Here is a 25,462-nt window from a genome sequence, read left to right as displayed (position 1 = left end):
TGCAAACTACACCCCTCAGGGAATTCATCTAGGGGTATAGTGTACATTTCAAACCCCCAGGGGTTTCACCAATTTTGATACAAGTGGGCAGTGAAAATGAAAAATTAAATTTTTTTACACAAAAATGCAGTTCTGGCTCAAAATTTTTCATTTTCAGAAGGTATGATGGAGAAAAAGCACCCCAAAATCTGTGCCCCAATTTCTCCCGAGTACGGCAATGCCTCATGTGTGACCAAAAAGTTGCAGGACTCAGAAGGGAAGGAGTGATATTTGGATTTTGCAGCACAAATTCTGGTGGAATGATGGTGGGTGCTATGTCGCATTAGCAAGACCCCCAAAGCACCAATACAGTGGAACCCCCCCACAAGTGACCCCATTTTGCAAACTACACCCCTCAGGGAATTCATCTAGGGGTATAGTGTACATTTCAAACCCCCAGGGGTTTCACCAATTTTGATACAAGTGGGCAGTGAAAATGAAAAATTACATTTTTTTACACAAAAATGCAGTTCTGGCTCAAAATTTTTCATTTTCAGAAGGTATGAAGGAGAAAAAGCACCCCAAAATCTGTGCCCCAATTTCTCCCGAGTACGGCAATGCCTCACATGTGACCAAAAAATACCAGTTGGGTGCATGGCAGGACTCAGAAGGGAAGGAGTGATTTTTGGATTTTGCGGCTCAGATTATGGTGGAATGAATGGTGGGTGGTATGTTGCACCAATACAGTGGAACCCCCCCACAAGTCACCCCATTTTGCAAAGTACACCCCTCAGGGAATTCATCTAGGGGTATAGTGTACATTTCAAACCCCCAGGGGTTTCACCAATTTTGATACAAGTGGGCAGTGAAAATGAAAAATTACATTTTTTACACAAAAATGCAGTTCTGGCTCAAAATTTTTCATTTTCAGAAGGTATGAAGGAGAAAAAGCACCCCAAAATATGTGCCCCAATTTCTCCCGAGTACGGCAATGCCTCACATGTGACCAAAAAATACCAGTTGGGTGCATGGCAGGACTCAGAACGGAAGGAGTGATTTTTGGATTTTGCGGCTCAGATTCTGGTGGAATTTTGGTGGGTGCTATGTCGCATTAGCAAGACCCCCCAAGCACCAATACAGTGGAACCCCCCCACAAGTGACCCCATTTTGCAAACTACACCCCTCAGGGAATTCATTTAGGGGTATAGTGTACATTTCAAACCCCCAGGGGTTTCACCAATTTTGATACAAGTGGGCAGTGAAAATGAAAAATTACATTTTTTACACAAAAATGCAGTTCTGGCTCAAAATTTTTCATTTTCAGAAGGTATGAAGGAGAAAAAGCACCCCAAAATCTGTGCCCCAATTTCTCCCAAGTACGGCAATGCCTCACATGTGACCAAAAAATACCAGTTGGGTGCATGGCAGGACTCAGAAGGGAAGGAGTGATTTTTGGATTTTGCAGCTCAGATTCTGGTGGAATTTTGGTGGGTGCTATGTCGCATTAGCAAGACCCCCAAAGCACCAATACAGTGGAACCCCCCCACAAGTGACCCCATTTTGCAAACTACACCCCTCAGGGAATTCATCTAGGGGTATAGTGTACATTTCAAACCCACAGGGGTTTCACCAATTTTGATACAAGTGGGCAGTGAAAATGAAAAATTACAATTTTTTACACAAAAATGCAGTTCTGGCTCCAAATTTGTCATTTTCAGAAGGTATGAAGGAGACAAAGCACCCCAAAATCTGTGCCCCAATTTCTCCCGAGTACGGCAATGCCTCACATGTGACCAAAAAATACCAGTTGGGTGCATGGCAGGACTCAGAAGGGAAGGAGTGATTTTTGGATTTTGCGGCTCAGATTCTGGTGGAATGAATGGTGGGTGCTATGTTGCACCAATACAGTGGAACCCCCCCACAAGTCACCCCATTTTGCAAAGTACACCCCTCAGGGAATTCATCTAGGGGTATAGTGTACATTTCAAACCCACAGGGGTCACCAATTTTGATACAAGTGGGCAGTGAAAATGAAAAATTACATTTTTTTACACGAAAATGCAGTTCTGGCTCAAAATTTTTCATTTTCAGAAGGTATGAAGGAGAAAAAGCACCCCAAAATATGTGCCCCAATTTCTCCCGAGTACGGCAATGCCTCACATGTGACCAAAAAATACCAGTTGGGTGCATGGCAGGACTCAGAACGGAAGGAGTGATTTTTGGATTTTGCGGCTCAGATTCTGGTGGAATTTTGGTGGGTGCTATGTCGCATTAGCAAGACCCCCCAAGCACCAATACAGTGGAACCCCCCCACAAGTGACCCCATTTTGCAAACTACACCCCTCAGGGAATTCATCTAGGGGTATAGTGTACATTTCAAACCCCCAGGGGTTTCACCAATTTTGATACAAGTGGGCAGTGAAAATGAAAAATTACATTTTTTACACAAAAATGCAGTTCTGGCTCAAAATTTTTCATTTTCAGAAGGTATGAAGGAGAAAAAGCACCCCAAAATCTGTGCCCCAATTTCTCCCGAGTACGGCAATGCCTCACATGTGACCAAAAAATACCAGTTGGGTGCATGGCAGGACTCAGAAGGGAAGGAGTGATTTTTGGATTTTGCAGCTCAGATTCTGGTGGAATTTTGGTGGGTGCTATGTCGCATTAGCAAGACCCCCCAAGCACCAATACAGTGGAACCCCCCCACAAGTGACCCCATTTTGCAAACTACACCCCTCAGGGAATTCATCTAGGGGTATAGTGTACATTTCAAACCCCCAGGGGTTTCACCAATTTTGATACAAGTGGGCAGTGAAAATGAAAAATTACATTTTTTACACAAAAATGCAGTTCTGGCTCAAAATTTTTCATTTTCAGAAGGTATGAAGGAGAAAAAGCACCCCAAAATCTGTGCCCCAATTTCTCCCGAGTACGGCAATGCCTCACATGTGACCAAAAAATACCAGTTGGGTGCATGGCAGGACTCAGAAGGGAAGGAGTGATTTTTGGATTTTGCAGCTCAGATTCTGGTGGAATTTTGGTGGGTGCTATGTCGCATTAGCAAGACCCCCCAAGCACCAATACAGTGGAACCCCCCCACAAGTGACCCCATTTTGCAAACTACACCCCTCAGGGAATTCATCTAGGGGTATAGTGTACATTTCAAACCCCCAGGGGTTTCACCAATTTTGATACAAGTGGGCAGTGAAAATGAAAAATTACATTTTTTACACAAAAATGCAGTTCTGGCTCAAAATTTTTCATTTTCAGAAGGTATGAAGGAGAAAAAGCACCCCAAAATCTGTGCCCCAATTTCTCCCGAGTACGGCAATGCCTCACATGTGACCAAAAAATACCAGTTGGGTGCATGGCAGGACTCAGAAGGGAAGGAGTGATTTTTGGATTTTGCAGCACAGATTCTGGTGGAATGAATGGTGGGTGCTATGTTGCACCAATACAGTGGAACCCCCCCACAAGTGACCCCATTTTGCAAACTACACCCCTCAGGGAATTCATCTAGGGGTATAGTGTACATTTCAAACCCCCAGGGGTTTCACCAATTTTGATACAAGTGGGCAGTGAAAATGAAAAATTAAATTTTTTTACACAAAAATGCAGTTCTGGCTCAAAATTTTTCATTTTCAGAAGGTATGATGGAGAAAAAGCACCCCAAAATCTGTGCCCCAATTTCTCCCGAGTACGGCAATGCCTCATGTGTGACCAAAAAGTTGCAGGACTCAGAAGGGAAGGAGTGATATTTGGATTTTGCAGCACAAATTCTGGTGGAATGATGGTGGGTGCTATGTCGCATTAGCAAGACCCCCAAAGCACCAATACAGTGGAACCCCCCCACAAGTGACCCCATTTTGCAAACTACACCCCTCAGGGAATTCATCTAGGGGTATAGTGTACATTTCAAACCCCCAGGGGTTTCACCAATTTTGATACAAGTGGGCAGTGAAAATGAAAAATTACATTTTTTTACACAAAAATGCAGTTCTGGCTCAAAATTTTTCATTTTCAGAAGGTATGAAGGAGAAAAAGCACCCCAAAATCTGTGCCCCAATTTCTCCCGAGTACGGCAATGCCTCACATGTGACCAAAAAATACCAGTTGGGTGCATGGCAGGACTCAGAAGGGAAGGAGTGATTTTTGGATTTTGCGGCTCAGATTATGGTGGAATGAATGGTGGGTGGTATGTGGCATTAGCAAGACCCCCGAAGCACGGTGAAATTATGAACCTAATAATCCATAGATGTGTGGTATATTTTAAAACACTCCTTTATACATAGGCCGGGTTTGTCGGGGCAAGTGTCACACTGGAAAATAGTTTGCTTTCTTATTCCCTTTTTATAGCAAACTTTGCACCTTTTTTGTGTCCTGCCCTTTTTTCCAGTGGAGGGGATTTCATCAGGAAAATGCTGCCCTGGTACAATACGGGGGCCAGTACTAGAAGTACTGGGGCCCTCAGCCTGCTGGTTCCCAAATATTAGGCCCTTTATGACTTCCTCTTGAAAGTGCATAAATGTCCCCCTCTGGCCGGTAGAACGGAATAGCACGTAAGCGTTATACAGTGCCATCTGGATGATATACACGGCCAGCTTCTTGTACCAGATTTTTGTTTTCCGCAGGGCACTGTACGGCTTCAGTACCTGATCTGAAAGATCCACTCCGCCCATGTACCTATTGTAATCCAGGATACAATTAGGTTTTGAGGTGTGGGTACTGGTACCTCGTACAGGGACGGAGGTGGTACTGTCTCCGTGAATTGTTGTCAGTATAAGGACATCCCTCTTGTCCTTATATTTGACCAACAACATATTTTCGGTGCATATTCCCCTGCTTTCACCCCTTCTCATTACTTGGGCAATGTGCGTTTTTGGGAGGCCTCTTTGGTTCTTGCGCACAGTACCGCAAGCTGCTGTACCTCTTGAACCAAGGGCCTTAAACAGGGGGATGCTGGTGTAAAAGTTATCCACATAGAGGTGATAACCTTTATCCAGGAAGGGGTGCACTAAATCCCAGACAATTTTTCCACTAACACCTACGAGGGAGGGGGGGCATTCTGGCGGTTCAATTCTTGAATCCTTCCCTTCATATACCCTAAACCTGTGGGTGTACCCTGAGGTGCTTTCACACAACTTATACATTTTTATGCCATACCTTGCCCTCTTACTGGGAAGGTACTGGCGGAATTTAACCCTTCCTTTAAAATGTATAAGGGACTCGTCTATGCAAATGAATTTATCTGGGATGTACATGTCTTCAAATTTGGCACTGAAATGATCAATGACCGGCCTGACTTTGAATAGCCGGTCAAAGGTGGGATCATCTCTGGGTGGGCACTGTGCATTATCGTTGTAATGCAAAAATTTAAGGATCGTCTCAAATCGAGCCCGGGGCATGGCCATACGGTAAAATGGGGTGCTGTACAGAACATCTGTACTCCAATATTGCCTAATTTCTGGCTTTTTTACTATGCCCATATGAAACACCAGACCCCAAAACGTCATCATCTCTACTGCATCTACAGGGGTCCACCTAGCAAATGATGACGTGGGGTTTTGAGCAATAAACTGCTGGGCATATAAATTAGTTTGGTCCACCATTAAATTTATAAAATCATCAGAGAAAAATAATTTGAAAAAGTCAATTTCTCTGAGACCTGTGGAATCAAATTGGATTCCTGGCATGGCCAAAAACTCAGGAACCTGGGGCTCAAAATTGTCTGGTGGTGGGGTCCATACGAGATCAATTATTGGGGGGGGGGGGGTCTCAGCTGCTCTACGGGGGCGTCTTTGAGGGGGTCCCTCATCACCAGAGGAGGAAGAGGAGCTTAAGACAAATCCTTCAAATTCCCCGCTTGCATCACTGGCTGTGTCAGAGTCAGAAGCAAGCAGGGCATATGCCTCCTCCGCTGAATACATTCTTCTGGATGACTGGGATGACATTTGGGATGACATTTGGGATGCCATTTTTATTTTTGTGTTACTGGTAGTGAAATGTTTCAACACGTGTATAGTGTAGGGGGGGGGTACAAACTTTATTTCAACCCGGGGGGTATGTAGTGTGTAGTGTGTATGTAGTGTGCAGAAAAAAAAAATACTTTATACAAAAAAAAAAAAATGGAGGGGTTAAAAAAAAAAAAAATTGAAGGGATTAAAAAAAAAATTTGAAGGGGTTAAAAAAAAAAAATTGAAGGGGTTAAAAAAAAAAAAAAAAAAGGTCCTGCGCCAAAAATTGAGCACAGATGTTGGTCAGTAACGTCCGTCACTGAACAGCGCTGAAAGGCAACAGGAATTTGATCAAAAAAAAAAAAAAAAATAGATCAACCCTGTGCCGAAAAAGATGATCAGTGATGTACGTCACTGATCCGCGCACAGCGGCCACAGGACACCCACAAAATCACAGTGTGTGTAAAAAAAAAAATTTAAAAAAGACCCCACAGCACACACAAAAAAAAAAAAAGGTGATCAGTGATGAGACACTGATTACCAGTGAGGGGCAGCAGGTGCAACTGACATTGCAACTGGCAGGTATATATAAAAAAAAAAAAAACCTCTGCACCCCTAAAAAGTTGCTGATCACCTCAGATATAGTGATCAGCACAAAAGGCGGGGGCAGCAGACACAAAATTTAGCACTCTCTATCACTCTCTGTCGCTATCTCTCTCTATCTCTCTATATCTAACACTATATGACACTGCAGCAGCAGCAGTGACAGGTATATATATATATATAAAAATACCCTGCGCCCCCAAAAAGTTGCTGATCAGTTAATTTATACTGATCAGCACAAAAGGGGGGGCAGCAGTCAGTTATATAAAAAATATATAGCACAATCTGTCACTATCTCTATCTCTCTCTCTCTATCTCTCTCTATCTATAACTATCACACTGCAGCAGCACAAAATATAGCACTCTCTGTCACTAGGCCTCTCTATCTCTCTCTCTATCTCTCTCTATCTCTCTCTATCTCTCTCTATCTCTATCACACTGCAGCAGCACAAAATACAGCACTCTCTGACACTATCTGACACTATCTCTCTCTATCTCTCTCTATCTAACTAACGCTATTACACTGCAGCAGCACAAGTTCACAGGAAGTCACAAGTAACAGGATCCAGGAAGCATCCAGCACACTACAAGCACAGATGAAGCAGCCAAGATATTTGCAAGGATCAGGTAAGTATTTTGCAAGGTTCTGGTCAGTATATCGCGGCAGATTGGCACGGTGACCGCACTGCACGCAATTCCAGACCGGAATGGCGTCTGCAGTGCAGTCACCGTTAGTTTAAACCCCCCTCCATGGCTGTGATTGGTCCGTCGGTCCGACGGACCAATCACGGCCTTTGGGGGCGGGCGGGGTGAGGTGGGGTGACACCAGTGTCACCCTTACACCCCGCGGTGATTGGTGCTGTACTTTACAGCACCAATCACCTCCGATCGCGTGTCACCGGCGAACGTTATTCGCCGGTGACACAGAAAACGCTGTAATTGGCTGTTCACACTGAACAGCCAATCACAGCGATCGCCGACGGGGGGGCGGCATCGCAGCCCCCCCTGGGCATGCACGGACATGTCTGCTGTCAGGGACAGCAGACATGTTGAAACTGTCACCGCGTCTATAGACGCGGTGACAGTTAAATGCCATGACGTACATTTACGCCATGTGTCGGGAAGTACTTCCCGACCATGACGTAAATGTACGTCAATTGTCGGGAAGGGGTTAAAAATGGCACTTAGAATAAAATGGTAGTTCAAAATTAACAAGTTCATTACATTCACTTGCCCCCTGCTGTTCTTATACTGCTCTACTAATCAGCTACCCACCTGAGCAGAAAACCACTCCCACCTTCTGCACAATTCTACTAAACACACCACTCCTTCTTGGATATAACTCTGCACTTATTAAAAATGGCACTTAGAATAAAATGGCAGTTCAAAATTCACAAGTTCATTACATTCACTTGCCCCCTGCTGTTCTTATACTGCTCTACTAATCAGCTACCCACCTGAGCAGAAAACCACTCCCACCTTCTGCACAATTCTACTAAACACACCACTCCTTCTTGGATATAACTCTGCACTTATTAAAAATGGCACTTAGAATAAAATGGCAGTTCAAAATTCACAAGTTCATTACATTCACTTGCCCCCTGCTGTTCTTATACTGCTCTACTAATCAGCTACCCACCTGAGCAGAAAACCACTCCCACCTTCTGCACAATTCTACTAAACACACCACTCCTTCTTGGATATAACTCTGCACTTATTAAAAATGGCATTTAGAATAAAATGGCAGTTCAAAATTCACAAGTTCATTACATTCACTTGCCCCCTGCTGTTCTTATACTGCTCTACTAATCAGCTACCCACCTGAGCAGAAAACCACTCCCACCTTCTGCACAATTCTACTAAACACACCACTCCTTCTTGGATATAACTCTGCACTTATTAAAAATGGCACTTAGAATAAAATGGCAGTTAAAAATTCACAAGTTCATTACATTCACTTGCCCCCTGCTGTTCTTATACTGCTCTACTAATCAGCTACCCACCTGAGCAGAAAACCACTCCCACCTTCTGCACAATTCTACTAAACACACCACTCCTTCTTGGATATAACTCTGCACTTATTAAAAATGGCACTTAGAATAAAATGGCAGTTCAAAATTCACAAGTTCATTACATTCACTTGCCCCCTGCTGTTCTTATACTGCTCTACTAATCAGCTACCCACCTGAGCAGAAAACCACTCCCACCTTCTGCACAATTCTACTAAACACACCACTCCTTCTTGGATATAACTCTGCACTTATTAAAAATGGCACTTAGAATAAAATGGCAGTTCAAAATTCACAAGTTCATTACATTCACTTGCCCCCTGCTGTTCTTATACTGCTCTACTAATCAGCTACCCACCTGAGCAGAAAACCACTCCCACCTTCTGCACAATTCTACTAAACACACCACTCCTTCTTGGATATAACTCTGCACTTATTAAAAATGGCACTAAGAATAAAATGGCAGTTCAAAATTCACAAGTTCATTACATTCACTTGCCCCCTGCTGTTCTTATACTGCTCTACTAATCAGCTACCCACCTGAGCAGAAAACCACTCCCACCTTCTGCACAATTCTACTAAACACACCACTCCTTCTTGGATATAACTCTGCACTTATTAAAAATGGCACTTAGAATAAAATGGCAGTTCAAAATTCACAAGTTCATTACATTCACTTGCCCCCTGCTGTTCTTATACTGCTCTACTAATCAGCTACCCACCTGAGCAGAAAACCACTCCCACCTTCTGCACAATTCTACTAAACACACCACTCCTTCTTGGATATAACTCTGCACTTATTAAAAATGGCACTTAGAATAAAATGGCAGTTCAAAATTCACAAGTTCATTACATTCACTTGCCCCCTGCTGTTCTTATACTGCTCTACTAATCAGCTACCCACCTGAGCAGAAAACCACTCCCACCTTCTGCACAATTCTACTAAACACACCACTCCTTCTTGGATATAACTCTGCACTTATTAAAAATGGCACTTAGAATAAAATGGCAGTTCAAAATTCACAAGTTCATTACATTCACTTGCCCCCTGCTGTTCTTATACTGCTCTACTAATCAGCTACCCACCTGAGCAGAAAACCACTCCCACCTTCTGCACAATTCTACTAAACACACCACTCCTTCTTGGATATAACTCTGCACTTATTAAAAATGGCACTTAGACTAAAATGGCAGTTCAAAATTCACAAGTTCATTACATTCACTTGCCCCCTGCTGTTCTTATACTGCTCTACTAATCAGCTACCCACCTGAGCAGAAAACCACTCCCACCTTCTGCACAATTCTACTAAACACACCACTCCTTCTTGGATATAACTCTGCACTTATTAAAAATGGCACTTAGAATAAAATGGCAGTTCAAAATTCACAAGTTCATTGGTTTGATCGATCAGGGCTGAATTAGGCTAGTTTCCAATGGTGCGGGTCTGTGTATTGGCGAATATGCGCATGTGCAGACCCCCTGTGCGAATGCCTTTGGCGAGATTGACACTTGCCTGGGGTACACATGTGCAGGGGAAAGCCCAACGTTTTATGGGCATCCGCATAGAAACGCTGGGCATTTCCCTGGGAACGCAGGCGAGTTCATTCCTGCGTGGGGCGGGCTGCTGCCCTCACATGAGGTTAGCATCCGCCCAGAATTCGTCCATCTCCATCAGAAATAGAAGTTAGTCTAGACTGACTTTGATTTGCGAATGGGAAACAAAAAATAATTCTATGGTTGGCGAGCAATCAAATGATTTGTCACCTGTGCGACCACTTGCTAGGGGATGCAAATGCGGGGATTCGCATGGCAGGGGGGGAAGGTTCGGTCATGCAGCGTTTACCTGTGAACATATGCAGCCTAGCAAACATATGTAAATCAGGCACTATATATGTGTACAAAGTAAGCTTATCAAAATTCTTAAAATGGCCCTGTAATTTTTCTTTCTTTCTCCAGTTTGTGTAGTTCATTTGTGTAGTGTTTGTGAATGTTGTTAGGAATAGTTAATTGCTGGCACCTGGGGATGTCTTCTTAAAGGTGCCCATACACGTCCCGATACTGCTGATGCGGCATCTCATCGCACAGTACTTTTTGTACTGTCTTTTTATCGCAACGCATGCGATGCGATGCTAATTTAGCACAAAATGCACGGCAGTATCGGGACGTGTATGGGAACCTTTTGTCCTTTTAAAGGCATTCAATTTGTGGCAGCCAGAGACCATAGTAGAGTGACTATGCTTTGTAGTTTCTTCACATAAAAACAGATCGTCAAACTGGTTCGAGAATATGGAATAGTCCAATTCCAGTCTTGCCTTTTTGTTAATATATTAAATAACTTTTTCATGTGGGGTTGATGCAGCAAGGACATTGCATGGATGCCATTTTACGGGATGCGGTCATTTGGTCTACTGCATTATGGTCGACAGTCATTAGGTCGAATCCATTAGGTCGACATGCTAAAAGGTCGACATGACTCTAGGTCGACATGGGAAAAGGTCGACATGATTCTAGTTCGAAAGGTCATTAGTTCGACAGGTCATTAGTTCGACAAGGTCATTAGTTCGACATTGTCTATGTCGACATTCACAAGGTCGACATGGAGTTTTTCACTGTTTTTTGAGCCAACATGTGCCGACAGGCGGTATTTCATGCCCTACCATCCACTAGGGCGTGGTGGGAGAATAAAATAGTGTGCCGAGCGTAGCGAGGCACCGTGCCCGACACATAGCGAGCGCAGCGAGCGATGCGAGGGGATGCAGTGCACTTTAAACTGTGTCCATGTCGACTGTGTTGACATTCAGGTAAAAAAACAGTGAAAAACCCCATGTCGACCTTGTGAATGTCGACATAGACAATGTCGAACTAATGACCTTGTCGAACTAATGACCTGTCGAACTAATGACCTTTCGACCTAGAATCATGTCGACCTTTTCCCATGTCGACCTAGAGTCATGTCGACCTTTTAGCATGTCGACCTAATGGATTCGACCTAATGACTTTCGACCATAATGCAATAGACCAAATGATCCCAACCCCATTTTACAGTTTCACATTTCATTTGCCTCCAATGTTTTCATCCAGTTCTTTGCTTCTGGCGCTGTTATTTACCTCTGTGCCCTGGGTGCCGGACGGGGTCCCGACAGGCATTCACCCGACGTCGGGATCCCGACTGTCAAAACACAGACAGCCGGGTTCCCGACGGCCGTCGGCTATTTTCCCTCGTGGGGGTCCACGACCCCCATAGAGGGAGAATAGAATAGTTGGCTCGCCTAGCCCGCAAGTGGCTTTGTTGCGCTCGCCATGCTGTCTGGGTCCGGCCAGTCGGGATCCCGACATCAGGATAATGACTGTCGGGATCCCGACTGTCGGACCCCTATACCACACCTTGAGCTTTTGTATACACCTTCATGGTTTGAAGAGTAGCAATTCACTTGTTGTAAAACATAACAATACAATAGAAATGTAGAAATATCTGTACCATGCATTTACATGGAAATATGACCAATGCTGACAAAGGGAGATTACACATTAAAGCAGGCATGTCCAACGTTGGCCCTCCAGATGTTGTGAAACTACACATCCCAGCATGCTTTGCCACAGTTTTGCTATTAGAGAATGCTAAAACTATTGCAAAGCGTGCTGGGATGTGTAGTTTCACAACATCTGGAGGGCCAACGTTGGACATGCCTGCATTAAAGCAAATCTTTTGGGCATATAAGATTGTAAAGCAAACAAACTTATTTAAAATGAAATTAATGTATTAAAATACTGCAGTATTTATTGTTATGTGCCCCAATGTGTGTATTTCATTCTGTTTGGTACTTGTTTAGTTTCACGGCAGCAGCATGGCCGTGCGCTACTTCCGGGTTCGGCAAACTTTCTAAAATAAATGAAATAAAGTCCATGCCAATGTGGATAGTTCATACCCCCACTATCCACTATGGCATGGAGTTGATTTTTAGATAGTGTGGCGAGCCACCGAGCCCGTAGCGTGGGCGAGCGCAGCGTGCCCCGCAAGGGGACTCAGACGCGTGGCCATGCTGCCACCGTGAAACTAAACAAGTACCTTTTGTTTACATGTTATTAGTTCCATCATATGAAGTAACTGTTTTAGCTGTGGTCCTTCCTTTTATTAGGGATACGGTCATTAGGTCTACAACAACTAGGTTGACATGGCATTAGGTCAACACAAGCAGTAGGTCGACAGTCAAAAGGTCGACATGGGGTTTTTCACTGTTTTTTGAGGCGACATGTGCCGACAGGCGGTATTTCATGCCCTACCATCCACTAGGGCGTGGTGGGAAAATAAAATAGTAAGCCGAGCGTAGCGAGGCACCTTGCCTGAAGAATAGCGAGCGAACCACTTCAAACTGTGTCCATGTCGACCGTCGACATTCGGGTCAAAAAAACAGTGAAAAACCCCATGTCCGCCTTTTGACTGTCGGCCTAGCCCATGTCGACCTAATGTCACGTCGACCTAGATCCATGTCAACCTTGCTGCATGTCGACCTAGTGGTGTCGACCCAATGCTTGTCGACCTAGTTGTCGATCCACACCCCTTTTATTAATAAAGATGGTGCATGCTGCAGTAACTCCTATAACACCAATCCTTGTTCAATTGATACAGGAAGTACCAGTCCCAGTGAAATACTTTGTGACACGGTGGGCTAAAGACCCTTGGGCACAGATGGCTTATAGTTTTGTAAAAACTTGTGGCAGTGGTGAGGCCTATGACATATTGGCTGAAGATATTCAAGGAAAAATATTTTTTGCAGGCGAGGTAAGGCCAAAGAATTATTTCAGTCATATATACTGTTCTGATTTTAGCATTTGGATACTATTGACTGTAATGTTACAGATGTACTTCTTTTTTCCCCGTTACGTCTAATAAGATGACAGATTGTTCTGTTATAAGACTGAGGGGCAGATTTATTCAGCTTGGAGAAGAGGTAAACTGGAGATAAAGCGGAGAAAAGGTAAAGGGAGATAAAGCACCAGCCAATCAGCTGTGTTTGAAAAAGACAATTGGGAGATGATTGGCTGGTGCTTTATTTCCTCTTACATTTTCTCCGCTTTATCTCCAGTTTATCTCTTCTCCAAGCTTAATAAATCTGCCCCTCAATATTAATAATCCAATGAGTATGAAAAATAGAATAAAACTTGTGACAAAATACAGTGCCACTTTGGGCTGTATTCAATGCGGCCGGTGAAGGAGTTAAACGGCAGTGATTGCCAAAAACAAGTGATCCTCGACATTTAACCCCCGCACCGGCCTTTCATCCTAATCTACATTACGGGGGAATCGTCGCTGTTAGAGGACAGCAAGGATTCCCCCAAACAGCGAGGCTCGCGGCTATTGCAGTCAGCACTGCTCACTGTCACAGATCACAAATACCATTGAATATACCCCTTTGTTTGAAGTTGTAGATCTGCAGATCTGAAATGCTCCACACTTTCTAGTATTTTAGGCACTAGTTATCAGTATTATAATTTCATATATTTATTGCAACACTAATATATATATATATATATATATATATATATATATATATATATATATATCTAAACAGGCAGGAATGGGCGGCACTCGGAGGAGACTTTCAAAGGTTTAATATGGTGAGGCAAAACCAACGTTTCGGGGTGCGGTAACCCCTTTGTTAATGTGCTCAAAGGGGTTACCGCACCCCGAAACGTTGGTTTTGCCTCACCGTATTAAACCTTTGAAAGTCTCCTCCGAGTGCCGCCCATTCCTGCCTGTCTATTTATCCTCATCCGGGAGGGCATCGGGGCACGTTGAAGCCTCAGGGAGAGTGCCGGGCCGCCAGCAACAAGTGTATATGTGTGTTTGTATATTATATATGGATCCGATATGATTTCCCGGCGGTCGGGATCCGACCCGCTGCGCTCGCCACGCAGCGGGCCCGGTGCCTCGCTACGCTCGGCACGCTATTTTATTCTCCCTCTATGGGTGTCGTGGACACCCACGGAGGGAGAAAGTTTTGGGATTTCGGCGGTCGGGATTCCAGTGTCGGGATTCCGACCGCCGGGATCCCGACCGCCGGGAAATTAACCGCATCCCATTATATATATGTATATTATATATATATATATATGTATAATATATATAAATATATATATATATATATATATATATATATATATATATATATATTACATACATACATACATACATACATACATACATACATACATACATACATACTGGGAATCTGTGCAAAGTCAGGGATTATAGATGGATATCCGTCTTTTAGAATGCAGTGCAGCTCACTCCAATGAGGCTAGTCTGGGCCTCAGTATGAAAGGACATGTAACAACAAGATAAGAAGGAGCGCACACATGAGCAAAATATATATCACGTTTACTAGGAAGTAAAAAGACGTATATTACGTATACATATTAGTAAAAGACGATCAGCATGGGGAATAGTCACCACTCACACAGCACACAATGGTACGGGGACTGGAAGCGGCTCCAGCAGATCCGACACAAAAGCAGCGGCGTCTTCCACACGGCAACACGAGACGGACAGTATCCACAGATCAGGTACGTCAGAAGACCACGCCCCAACACGTTTCGTCATAGGACTTCATCCTATCCGGTGTGTTAGTGCTTATACACCATTTTTATCTAGTGAATGTCTATCTTCAGACTCAATGCAATAATTCAATACAAATGCACCAGTTTAGAACCATATGACAATAAATATATATTTATTAAAAATATATTCAATTGGTGGGCACCTGAATTTAAGTTCCGAACTATTATCAATAAACACAATAAAATTATTACTTTATTAATTAATTATCGCCCGACTCCATGTTGCTGACCATCAGGCTGATGACTTTTCTAATCTCAGTCAATGATTCAAGGAGTCTGAAAAATCTGCTGAATTGTCTGTTATTTTGGACTCCTCACATTATTTTGTGCCTCCACAATGCTCCCATGCATGTGCTGTCTGCTGACTACATATGTGATGTGATGACCTTCTGCAGTAACTTGCTGGGGTCCTGTCCTTATTTTTGTCTAATGGGGTTCCAGAGCAAAATAGTTTGAGGACCCCTTGCTCTAGTCAATTAAAAAGTGTCTGGTTATAGACTATACAGTATTCTTACACATCCACACACTTTTAGAATACTAAATATACTTTTAAACAGCAATGTGCTAATATAATATTCTGCATAAATTAGTGATCATACCATAAACGGTATACAATGTATTTATTACTGTCGGTGAATGCCATTTTTCCTTATTGGAATTTATTGTGCTATGCTATGAGTGACCAGTGTAAGAAGAAGTGCTTACTTCTGAGATTTGGGAAGGTTGGCACACAGAGGACATTAGTGGTCTTCTGACTTCCGGAAGGAAAGAACACATTAATTGCAGTGAAGACTGGTAAACCGAAGGACCAGGAGCATTGTTTTTGTTGTTATTTTTAGGTCTCTGTGTACATAATACAAGCTCCTTCCAGTATATTACACAAAACTCTGGGTGGGCTTCCGACATAAAGCCCACTTTTATTATCTGATTCCTTTAATTCCTTTAGAAGGTAATATAAACACCAATACAAGCCTTCTAGGTAAAATCACACCAAAAGGCTTTTTACAACATCTCATAATTATCACATTAAACACTAGTCTCACTAAATAATGCCAGAAAACTGATAAAATATTACCATGCAGCTAGGTAAAAAAAAAAAAAAAACATTTAATCAAGTCTCATAAAAAAAAAAAAAAAAACATCAATCTGGTCTTATATAAAAGTGATACAAAAAAATCTCATCTGTCAGTTCATTCATCTAAGAAGGTTCTTAATTCCTTTAGTAATTAAACGTCTCCTGCTACTTTTTTGAGAATATCTTACTAAGCAGGAAAAAATTGATCAATTCCACTTATTGGGCAACATTAACCTCCTACTGGGAATTATACTGGATGCCTTTATTTAAACTAGTGCATTTTGCAATAAAGAACCACTGGGGTGAACACCCCTACTAAAGGAAGATTGCTAGTTGCATATACAGCATTGCTATACAACTGCTTCTGTGTTATTGATGTCCCTACATTAAGTACCAAAGGAGTTAAGAATCTACTAAGATTAATCAGTTGATATATGGGAATTTTTGTATGACTTTTAATACCAAATTTATATATATTTTTTAATGATAATTAATTGTTATCCTGTTTACCTAGCGCATGGTCATATTTTATTTGTCAGTGAACCTGAAGCGCTGTTCTTTATGGTTTTATTGACTATATTGTATTGCTTAGGAGTCTAACACACCCCTACTGAATAGTGGTTCAAATGACGCCATCGTTGTCTTATAGTTTACATGTCAACTCATCAGAGGCCGTGACTTCAGTTTAATACAGTTCCTGGATGCACAACCACTGTGCTTGAGAAACATTGTGGGGTCCTATCAGCTATACCCTGTATTCTGCAGTTTACAAGTAGATTTCCAGTACCTTCAGATACCTGCTGCCTCTCTCACTTCTCTGAATTTGCTTCAAAAACACACTTCCAGCAACACAGAATTTGGAAAGACAAGCTCAGGGAGGACAGAAACCTCCCGTGGAGCAGAAAAGCTCCCCCTTTTCCCATTTAAAAAAATACACTGAAATGTGACAAGGGGCGATTTCTATTTTACTGGACCAGTGATAACCAGAAAGCTCAGAGGAGCATAGCGGGAGATATAGTCAAACTTGAAAGTAAAGATGCGTACACACGGGGTGACCTATCGCCCGGTGATATATTGCCGGGCGATATATCGCTCAATGCCCCCTTTTCATCGGCGACCAGAGATGGTCGCTGATGAAAGGAAACCTCTGCCGGCGGTGCCGCAGAGGTAATCAGCGATAAGAACGGGGCTGAAAACGGGAGTGCACACCCGGCGATTTATCACCGGGGCACACTCCCATCACTGGCAATATGGTCGCCAGTGATATCAGCCCCTATCGCTGCCGTGTGTACATGGCTTTACTGCTGGGGAGACTAAGGGCCTGATTCTGGTTCACTTGCAAAAACAATTTCTCTCTCTAATGGACAAAACCATGTGCACTGCAGGTAGGGCAGATGTAACATTAACAGAAACTGTTAAATTTGGGTGATTTGGTCTTTGATAATAGATCTGGGTAGGTCTTCCTGTCAGAGTACACATTCTTGGACATCCTACAGTATCAGTGCTGCTAGTTTGAAGACGACACATGCATGGAGTTAATGAGTATAATGGAGTCCTGTTTTGAGGCATTTCCATTTGTACTGACACTACATACACTACTTCTGGCCATTGTTGGATCCTTGGCTAGTGATCTTGTTATTCAAGCTGTTGCCAATGACCATGCAGTTTATTTGGTGGATGCCAACTTAGTCAGCTATTTTCATTAGGGAATTTGAGCATTGTAACCATGGGGGTGCCCGACAGGCATTTACCCGACGTCGGGATCCCAACTGTCAAAACACAGACAGCCGGGTTCCCGACGGCCACCGGCTATTTTCCCTCGTGGGGGTCCACGACCCCCATAGAGGGAGAATAGAAGAGGTGGCTCACGTAAAAAATTGTAGTACAGTACATGTTCTGATTGTTCTGATCATGAGCTTGTGTATTTGTCAGCTTTAGACATTTAAATTGAGTTAAGTTAAGATTCTCAGATGTATGATGGCATATTGCTTCTGAAATTTTTAACCAGATTTTTGTAGGCATTATTTCAGCTAAAACAATCCTGTACATACCTCCCAACTGTCCCGCTAAACGCGGGAACGTCCTGTTTTTTGGGGACGTTCCCACGTCCCTCCCGTGGCTGGCAGTGTCCCGCTGCGGGGGGGTGGAGCAGTTGGGAGTCCCCCCCCAATCTGACAGAATAGACGCTGTGCGCATGCGCGAGTGTCCCTATTCTTCAACTGAAAAAGTTGGGAGGTATGCAGTATACTAAAATCAGACCATAAGTTATTAACATGTTTGATTTTCGTTTTTTTTCCTTACAGGCCACAAATCGCCATTTCCCTCAGACTGTTACTGGAGCCTACCTAAGTGGAGTGCGGGAAGCGAGCAAAATCACAGCCTTTTAATTCAGACTTCACTTTTTTCATTTCTGTTTTCTACTTTTATATGGCTTAAAAAAAACCATGTAATCTCATCCATTTCTATTACATAGCAAGTTTGTTAAAATCATAATAAATTAGTTTTGCCATACTTTTTTAATAATTGTACTGTACATCACAACTGTACATTTATTCCTGAGGATGGCCCAACTGATTTGAATATTGTCTTAATGGTACTTCTAAAATTGCTTATCAAGCATCAGCCAGGAAAATGAAACACTTATTTTCCCCCCACCCCTCTTTCCCCCTAATGTTTTATAATTTATTACCGCAGTATTTGTATCATTTTAAGTTTGAATATATGTGAGAAGCAGGTATAGCTTAATATTTTAGTTAATGCAAATGTACATTTTAATTTTGTTTTGTAAATACAGCAAGTTGTAAGCATTGTTTGATTATGTTAAGAATAAGCAGTTCTAAATACCTTAAGTCTTTATCAGTGGGGTAATTAGGAGACTGCATTTTATTATACAGTAGGATCATAACTTACAACAATGTTAAAGCATGAAAAACTGTAATGCTAGATGGGATACCCGCACTGATAAATAAAGTTGGCAATATATTGTAAACGTGTCAAATTGCATACTTAAAAGTAAAAAAAATAAAGTTTTGGAAGACTTCCTAAAGAAAACAGATAAACAATTGAGTTTTTAAACCGGTAACCATCCAAAAAGAACCAATGGTGCTACAAAAAAAGTATAAAAAAGAAAATGTAATTATCAAAGCATGGAGGAGATAAAATGGACATAGATAAAGTACTAACAAATCAGCCTGTCCTTTTTCAACCACGGCCTGTAAAATGAGTTTGAAAATGATTGTTTGATGCCTTATTTATCTCTATGCTTTGAGTAATCCGCAGGATCGCATGCGATATATCATATGTGGTCCTTTCACCTGTCTGGCTGGGATGTGATCCAACAGATTGCTTCTGCAGCCGGTGCAACTCGCAGGCTCCAGTGTGATGCGCACAGGACTGCACATGGCATCAGACCGGCTGTCAATCACATGAGATTTGGACGGTTTCATGCGATTGATCGCTGCAATCGCATGAAAAAAGCCCAAATCTTAGAGCTACATTATACAAACAGATATCTAACACTAAGTATCTAAGAGTCAATTTTTTCGTTAACTATAATAATTTTAATGATCCATCAACCACATAATAAATTGCATAAAAATACTAAAACCGATTGGTCTAGGTTGCTATTAGCAATAAAGTCAGAAAGATAGATAGAAATAATAATAGTCTGATGTTTTGTGAAAGGGTCCCCAATCTGGGAAACCATCTGGATTCACATCAGTAGCGTGCTGGGGCAGGGTGCCGTGTGCCCCCCGGGCTGCTCAATCGATGTGTGTGCGGGCCGCCTTTGTGCTTAGGCTGCTGCTGCAGCCACGGATGACCAGTCTTCGACTGGTCTCCAGAAATATGTTAGTCAGCCTCCTGCACTGAGGACAGGTCTAGTGCAGGAGGCCAATACAGAGACTCTGGTCCTTATTCAGATCTGATCGCAGTACAAATTTGTTCTCACAATGGGCGAAACCATGTGTACTGCAGGCGGGGCAGATGTAACATGTATAGAGAGAGTTAGATTTGTGTGAATTATTTTGTTTCTGTGCAGGGTAAATACTGGATACAGAGATAGGGATAGGGCTACCGCACAGGACAATAATAGTAAATTATTACCAAAACCCCTTTATTAAATATTTAGTAAATTAATTGCTCATAAATATTGGGGTGTGCTACCGCCCATGCAGTGATTAAACATGGAGAAAACAGAAAAGACTGCTGGGGTGGCGGTGCACTCAGTGAGGATGGAAAAATATATTTAATTTAAAACATAACTTTTATTCAATTTTTATTAAAATAGATGCAGCGAATATTTTGAAGACATACATAAACATGTAGATGTGGAATCAAAAATAGGTAGAGGATAACGTTGTCTTTTCCTTCACACCTATCAAGGATACAGAGTATCCTAATTCCTCCACGGGGGGGGGGAGATTCAGTATCAGTGTTGTGTCAACTATGTGCTTCACTGTACTACTTAATCACACAACCTGGTGTGTAAATAGGTCATGTATTGAGGTGAAAGGTGAAACCTGTATTATCTTTATGAGTCGTTATGCTATATCAAGGCAACCAGTCCAGCCCCAGCACACTGAGACTCAATTCCACTGGGTATAGGCATTCACTTCCCCAGAAATAGTTACTTGGGCGGTATAAATTCACTATATCAGAGGACTGTGGTCAAATTAAGGGATAGAATTTCCCACTTATCCACAATCTCCCAGTGAACTGAATAGACCACCTTAAAACTATATTAAGCGCTACAGGACCAGTATGGGTTACTGACAGTATAAGAGAGATTAATCTCGTGCATGGGAGTCACTACGTGCTGAGGATTAGTGTTTGAATAACATTTTACAAATAATCTTCAATGACAGCTGTCGATTAATCCCAGCATCGTAATAGAGCTGTAATAACTGAGTCAATAGTTCTAGTACTGACTGCCATATGTAATGACTCCACACTCAGCATAGGGTCCAATCATACACAATATACTGGCTCTCCCTGTCCTGTAGCGCATATAGTTAATAACAGGTCACCAACATATTCAAACTCCCCTCCAAAATAACATTCCCCCCGCGGTTAGCTAACGCCAACGCGCGTTTCGCTGCCCGCTTTTTCAAGGCTGAACCAGACTGTCAGCCCAACCATCGTATTTATCCTCTGAAAATCATCCATTAGCATAATAGCGGGCGTGGACAGTTAATCATGCGGACCAATGTCGTCTGGTAACGTGTATATGGGCGGGTATACGGCATATTTAGCCAATCACTCGCCGCCACGTCACCGGGGGCGGACCGGAAGGAATGTGTCGTGGTAACGTATATGCGCGTGACAGTCTACCGTGTTTCCCCTCCAATCCTCTCACAACACGGATAGAGTGGGCGTGTACAAAGGCTGAGTTTGGCTGTGGGTACGTACTGGTACCGCCCATCTCCAGGTCAAATCTGTGTTGCCTGCGATCCCGTGGGCGTATACGTATACGGAGGCGGATCCTACTACGGAGGCTGTCAGCGCTGTCATAACAAACAGTGCTATGTAAACATCAGTGTGATGCCTGAGGCCATCAGTGCTTGTCATGACTGGTTTTACACTGCATTATTCAACTGATCGTCATAAGGGACGATGTTTTTACACGTTAGTGTCTACTTGCAACGGCATTGTATCGCAGATTTAAAATAAATGTAGGCATCAGTTCATGACAACGGAGATTGCATGGTATGAATATTTCGCCCTAGACTAGTAATGTCCACACATTGTATACTGACAATACAACTCTTAAGTGATGACGTTAATGGCGAAATTGAATGATATCACAGAATCTGACTTATATTCCTACACTAACGGGACAAAGGTTGAAATGATTACAATGAATCTATCTCTGCCATGACGCTGGAATTGCACAGGGGTCATGACTGTGGTTTGTTACGTCTCACTACCTGCTAGTGGGTACTGAAATGATATGGATATCTGTGGTGTTATATTATTATCTCAAAAAAGAAAAGTGTTAGTGTAAGGGGTAGGGAAAGAGAGAGAGTGTATTCCACTGTTGTTGAGAAGGATAAAATGGTCGTGACGTGCAATTCCATGGGAAACTTCATGTAAGTGTGTCTCTTAGATGTGAATAGGAGGGCCCCCCTCCTAGTATCATAAAATGTGAAGTGTGTATTGTGTCATCCAAGGATCTGTGGGCACCACTAGAGTGCCAATCGTTGTGATACAGTGGAAAAGATAAATTCTGACGTGTGGAGTGAGTAACATAGCTAACAGTTCAGTGAAACCACAGTACCTGATTATCTAGTGTAAATCATTAATGGACTAAATTGTCCCCATCATCGAAATGTCAGTTAGGCCATCTATATATGGCGACCCCTAATCAAGCAATGCTTTATAGATATACACTGTAATTATTTTCTTCGTTGAGTCCTGATGGTGTCATAGTGCCCATAAGGAAAATCAGTCGTGATTCTTGTTTGAGGAGTTCTCGGTCGAGATCCCCTTTTCTGTCATCAAGTACCACTTTGAGCATGCCGAAGGCCTGAAGTCCCTTGGGATTCCCCTGGTGGCACCTCAAAAAATGTCTAGCCACAGGGGTAAGGGTCTTCATACGTTCTTTATCCCTCTGTGCATTCAGAATGCTATACACATGTTCCGCTATCCTTTTCTTGAGGGGTCGTAAGGTCTTCCCTACGTACCCCTTTCCACATGGGCATATAAGATAGTAAACCACTGCCTCCGTACCACATGTGATGTAGTCAGGGATGTGCCATGTTTTGCCAAATTTGTCACAGTAGCTCAGAGTTTTGGCCATATATGTACAATTTCGGCAGGTGCCGCATTTATATGACCCCTTCTTGTGTGCCCTCGGTCTTTTACCACTACTTAGATTAGTATGGACTAGTAGGTCCTTCAAGTTTCTACTCCTCCTCCAGCTCATGTCAATACTGTCTCCCAGTATGCCGTTGAGATCTCTATCAGTTTTTAAGATACCCAGATGTCTATTGATAATGTCTTTGACCTCTCTCCATTGGTTACAGTAGGTACCTATGAATCGGACTTTTTCTTGCCCCGCTGAACGTTTATCCTTCGGTACCAATAGGGTTTCCCGTTCAGCCCTTTCCGCATGCTGTCTTGCTTTTTTGATGGCCCTATTGCTGTACCCTCTGTCTCTGAGTCTCTGACTTAGTTCATCTGCCCTCACTCTAAAGGTAACGGGTTCTGAGCAATTCCTTCGGGTACGAAGGAATTCTCCTTTAGGTAACCCCTTCTTAACCGGGGGAAAATGGGCACTCTCGTGATGTAAAAGGGCATTGGTGGCCGTTTTTTTCCGGAATAGGTCTGTGGAGACTCTACCATCCGGTTCCACATGCAGGCGGAGGTCTAGGTATTCCACCTCTGTCTTGCTCATCTGGTAAGTGAGCCTGAGGTTGTTCTTATTGGTGTTAAGGATGGAGATGAATTCCTTAAAGAGTTCCTCCTCCCCTTCCCAGATGATGAGGAGGTCGTCGATGTATCGTAACCACAAAATGACATGGTCAGTATATTTTTCCATGCCTTCAGTGAACACGACCTCCCGTTCCCACCACCCCAGGTACAGGTTGGCATATGTGGGGGCACAAGGGCTCCCCATTGCCGTCCCCCGTACCTGGAGGTAGTAGTGCCCATCCACCACAAAATAATTTTTGGTGAGAATAAACTCCAAAAGTCTAATGATGAAATCACCATTGGGTACAGGATGGTTCATGCGGAGGAAGTACTCTGTCGCCTGTATACCAGCCTGATGGATTATGCTGGTATACAGGCTCTCGACATCACATGTGACGAGCCACGTGCCATCTCCAATGTTAATCCCCTGGATTTTGTTGAGGACATCCATCGTATCTCTCACATACGATGGTAGTCCCTCAACATATCCTCTCAGACAGGTGTCTACATACTGGCTGGCTCTTTCTGTCAGGCCTCCAATGCCCGAGACAATTGGCCTCCCCGGAGGATTGGTCTCACATTTGTGTATCTTTGGGAGCAGATACAGAGTTGGTATCCTGACATTTTTGACCATCAAAAATTCATACTGAGTCTTTGTAATGGAGCCTTCCTGAAAGGCTTGAGAGATCAAATTGTTATATAACCTCAAGAAATTCTCAGTAGGATTGAATATGAGTTTTTGGTAACACGTCTTGTCTCTGAGCTGTTTGTGTAGTTCGGTCAAGTATTTTTCCTTAGACCATAAGACTATGTTACCCCCCTTATCTGAGGGTTTAATAATCGTGTCATTCCATTCCCTGAGTTCCTGGAGGGCCTTTCTTTCTTCCCTATTCAAGTTGTCATGTTTAGGTCGCCATTGTTTGGCTCTCTCTAATTGGTCAAGGTCCCGATTGACCATCTCCACAAAGACCCTGACCTGTGGGCAAATGTTGAAGTCTGGGCAGAAAGTAGATTTCTTTCGTAGTTGAACAGCCGGGGTGGGCTGATTTGCGGTGTCATCCTCCAGTTCTGCTAACATCCTCAACATGGACCTATCCTGTGTGTCAAAGATATTAGGACCAGAGCCCTCCTCCATTTCTAATGATGTTGGCTCGGATCCTGCTCTCTTCGCAAAGAATTTCTTCAACAGTAGTTTCCTAGCAAATAGCTGGGTGTCTTTCTCATATTCAAATCTATTTAAATCTGCAGAGGGTGAAAATGATAGACCCTTATTGAGCAGTGACAACTGGGGATCGGTAAGGACATGAGCCGTGAGGTTAATAATTCTAAGTTGGTCCGCATTGATTACTTCCTGTATTTGCGGGTATCTCTGCGTTCCTCTCGCCACTCTCTTGGGCCTCTCTTTCCTCTTCTTGGACCTCCTGATTCTCCTGGGTCTCGCCAGGTGTCTCTGGCGTCCCTGGGACCAGTCCCTAAAAAATGATGGCGCTGGGAGGAATTAGTGTATGGGGTCGTGATCGCTGATTCGCTATCTGTCGATTCAGCCTCAGAAGTGGTATACCCTCTATTATCACTATTCCTTTCCTTATTGCGGACATTCCACTTGTAGGCCTTATTAGACTGGAAATCTTGAAGGTCTCTGCTGAGTTTATGCTTCTTTCGATTGATAATGTCTTTCTCAACCTCCTCTACTTCTGATTTAATCTTATTGAAGACTTTCTGGAACTTTTCTAGGGTTTGAAATGGCTTTAGTTTATCACCCAGTCTTGCGACGTCCTGGTTGAGTTGGTGTAATACCAGTTCGTCATGT

At 43.0% G+C, this 25,462-nt stretch overlaps 1 protein-coding gene across 2 annotated transcripts in view; it reads left to right on the top strand.

Moving 5' to 3' along the window:
• Nucleotides 1-19,228, top strand: part of KDM1B (lysine demethylase 1B) — a 97,935-nt gene extending 78,707 nt beyond the window's left edge. For both annotated transcript variants that reach the window (XM_083187864.1, XM_083187865.1), the window contains exons 20-21: nucleotides 13,174-13,326; nucleotides 18,543-19,228. In XM_083187864.1, coding sequence (XP_083043990.1) covers nucleotides 13,174-13,326; nucleotides 18,543-18,626 — 237 coding nt within the window. In that variant the 3' untranslated portion in view covers nucleotides 18,627-19,228. The remainder of the gene's footprint in view (nucleotides 1-13,173; nucleotides 13,327-18,542) is intronic.
• The last annotated feature ends 6,234 nt before the right edge of the window (nucleotides 19,229-25,462 follow it).

This window comes from Crinia signifera, chromosome 5 (genome assembly GCF_055691185.1).
Source record: "Crinia signifera chromosome 5, ASM5569118v1, whole genome shotgun sequence".
Taxonomy (NCBI): Eukaryota; Metazoa; Chordata; class Amphibia; order Anura; family Myobatrachidae; genus Crinia; species Crinia signifera.
This window is presented reverse-complemented; position numbering and strand designations above follow the sequence as displayed.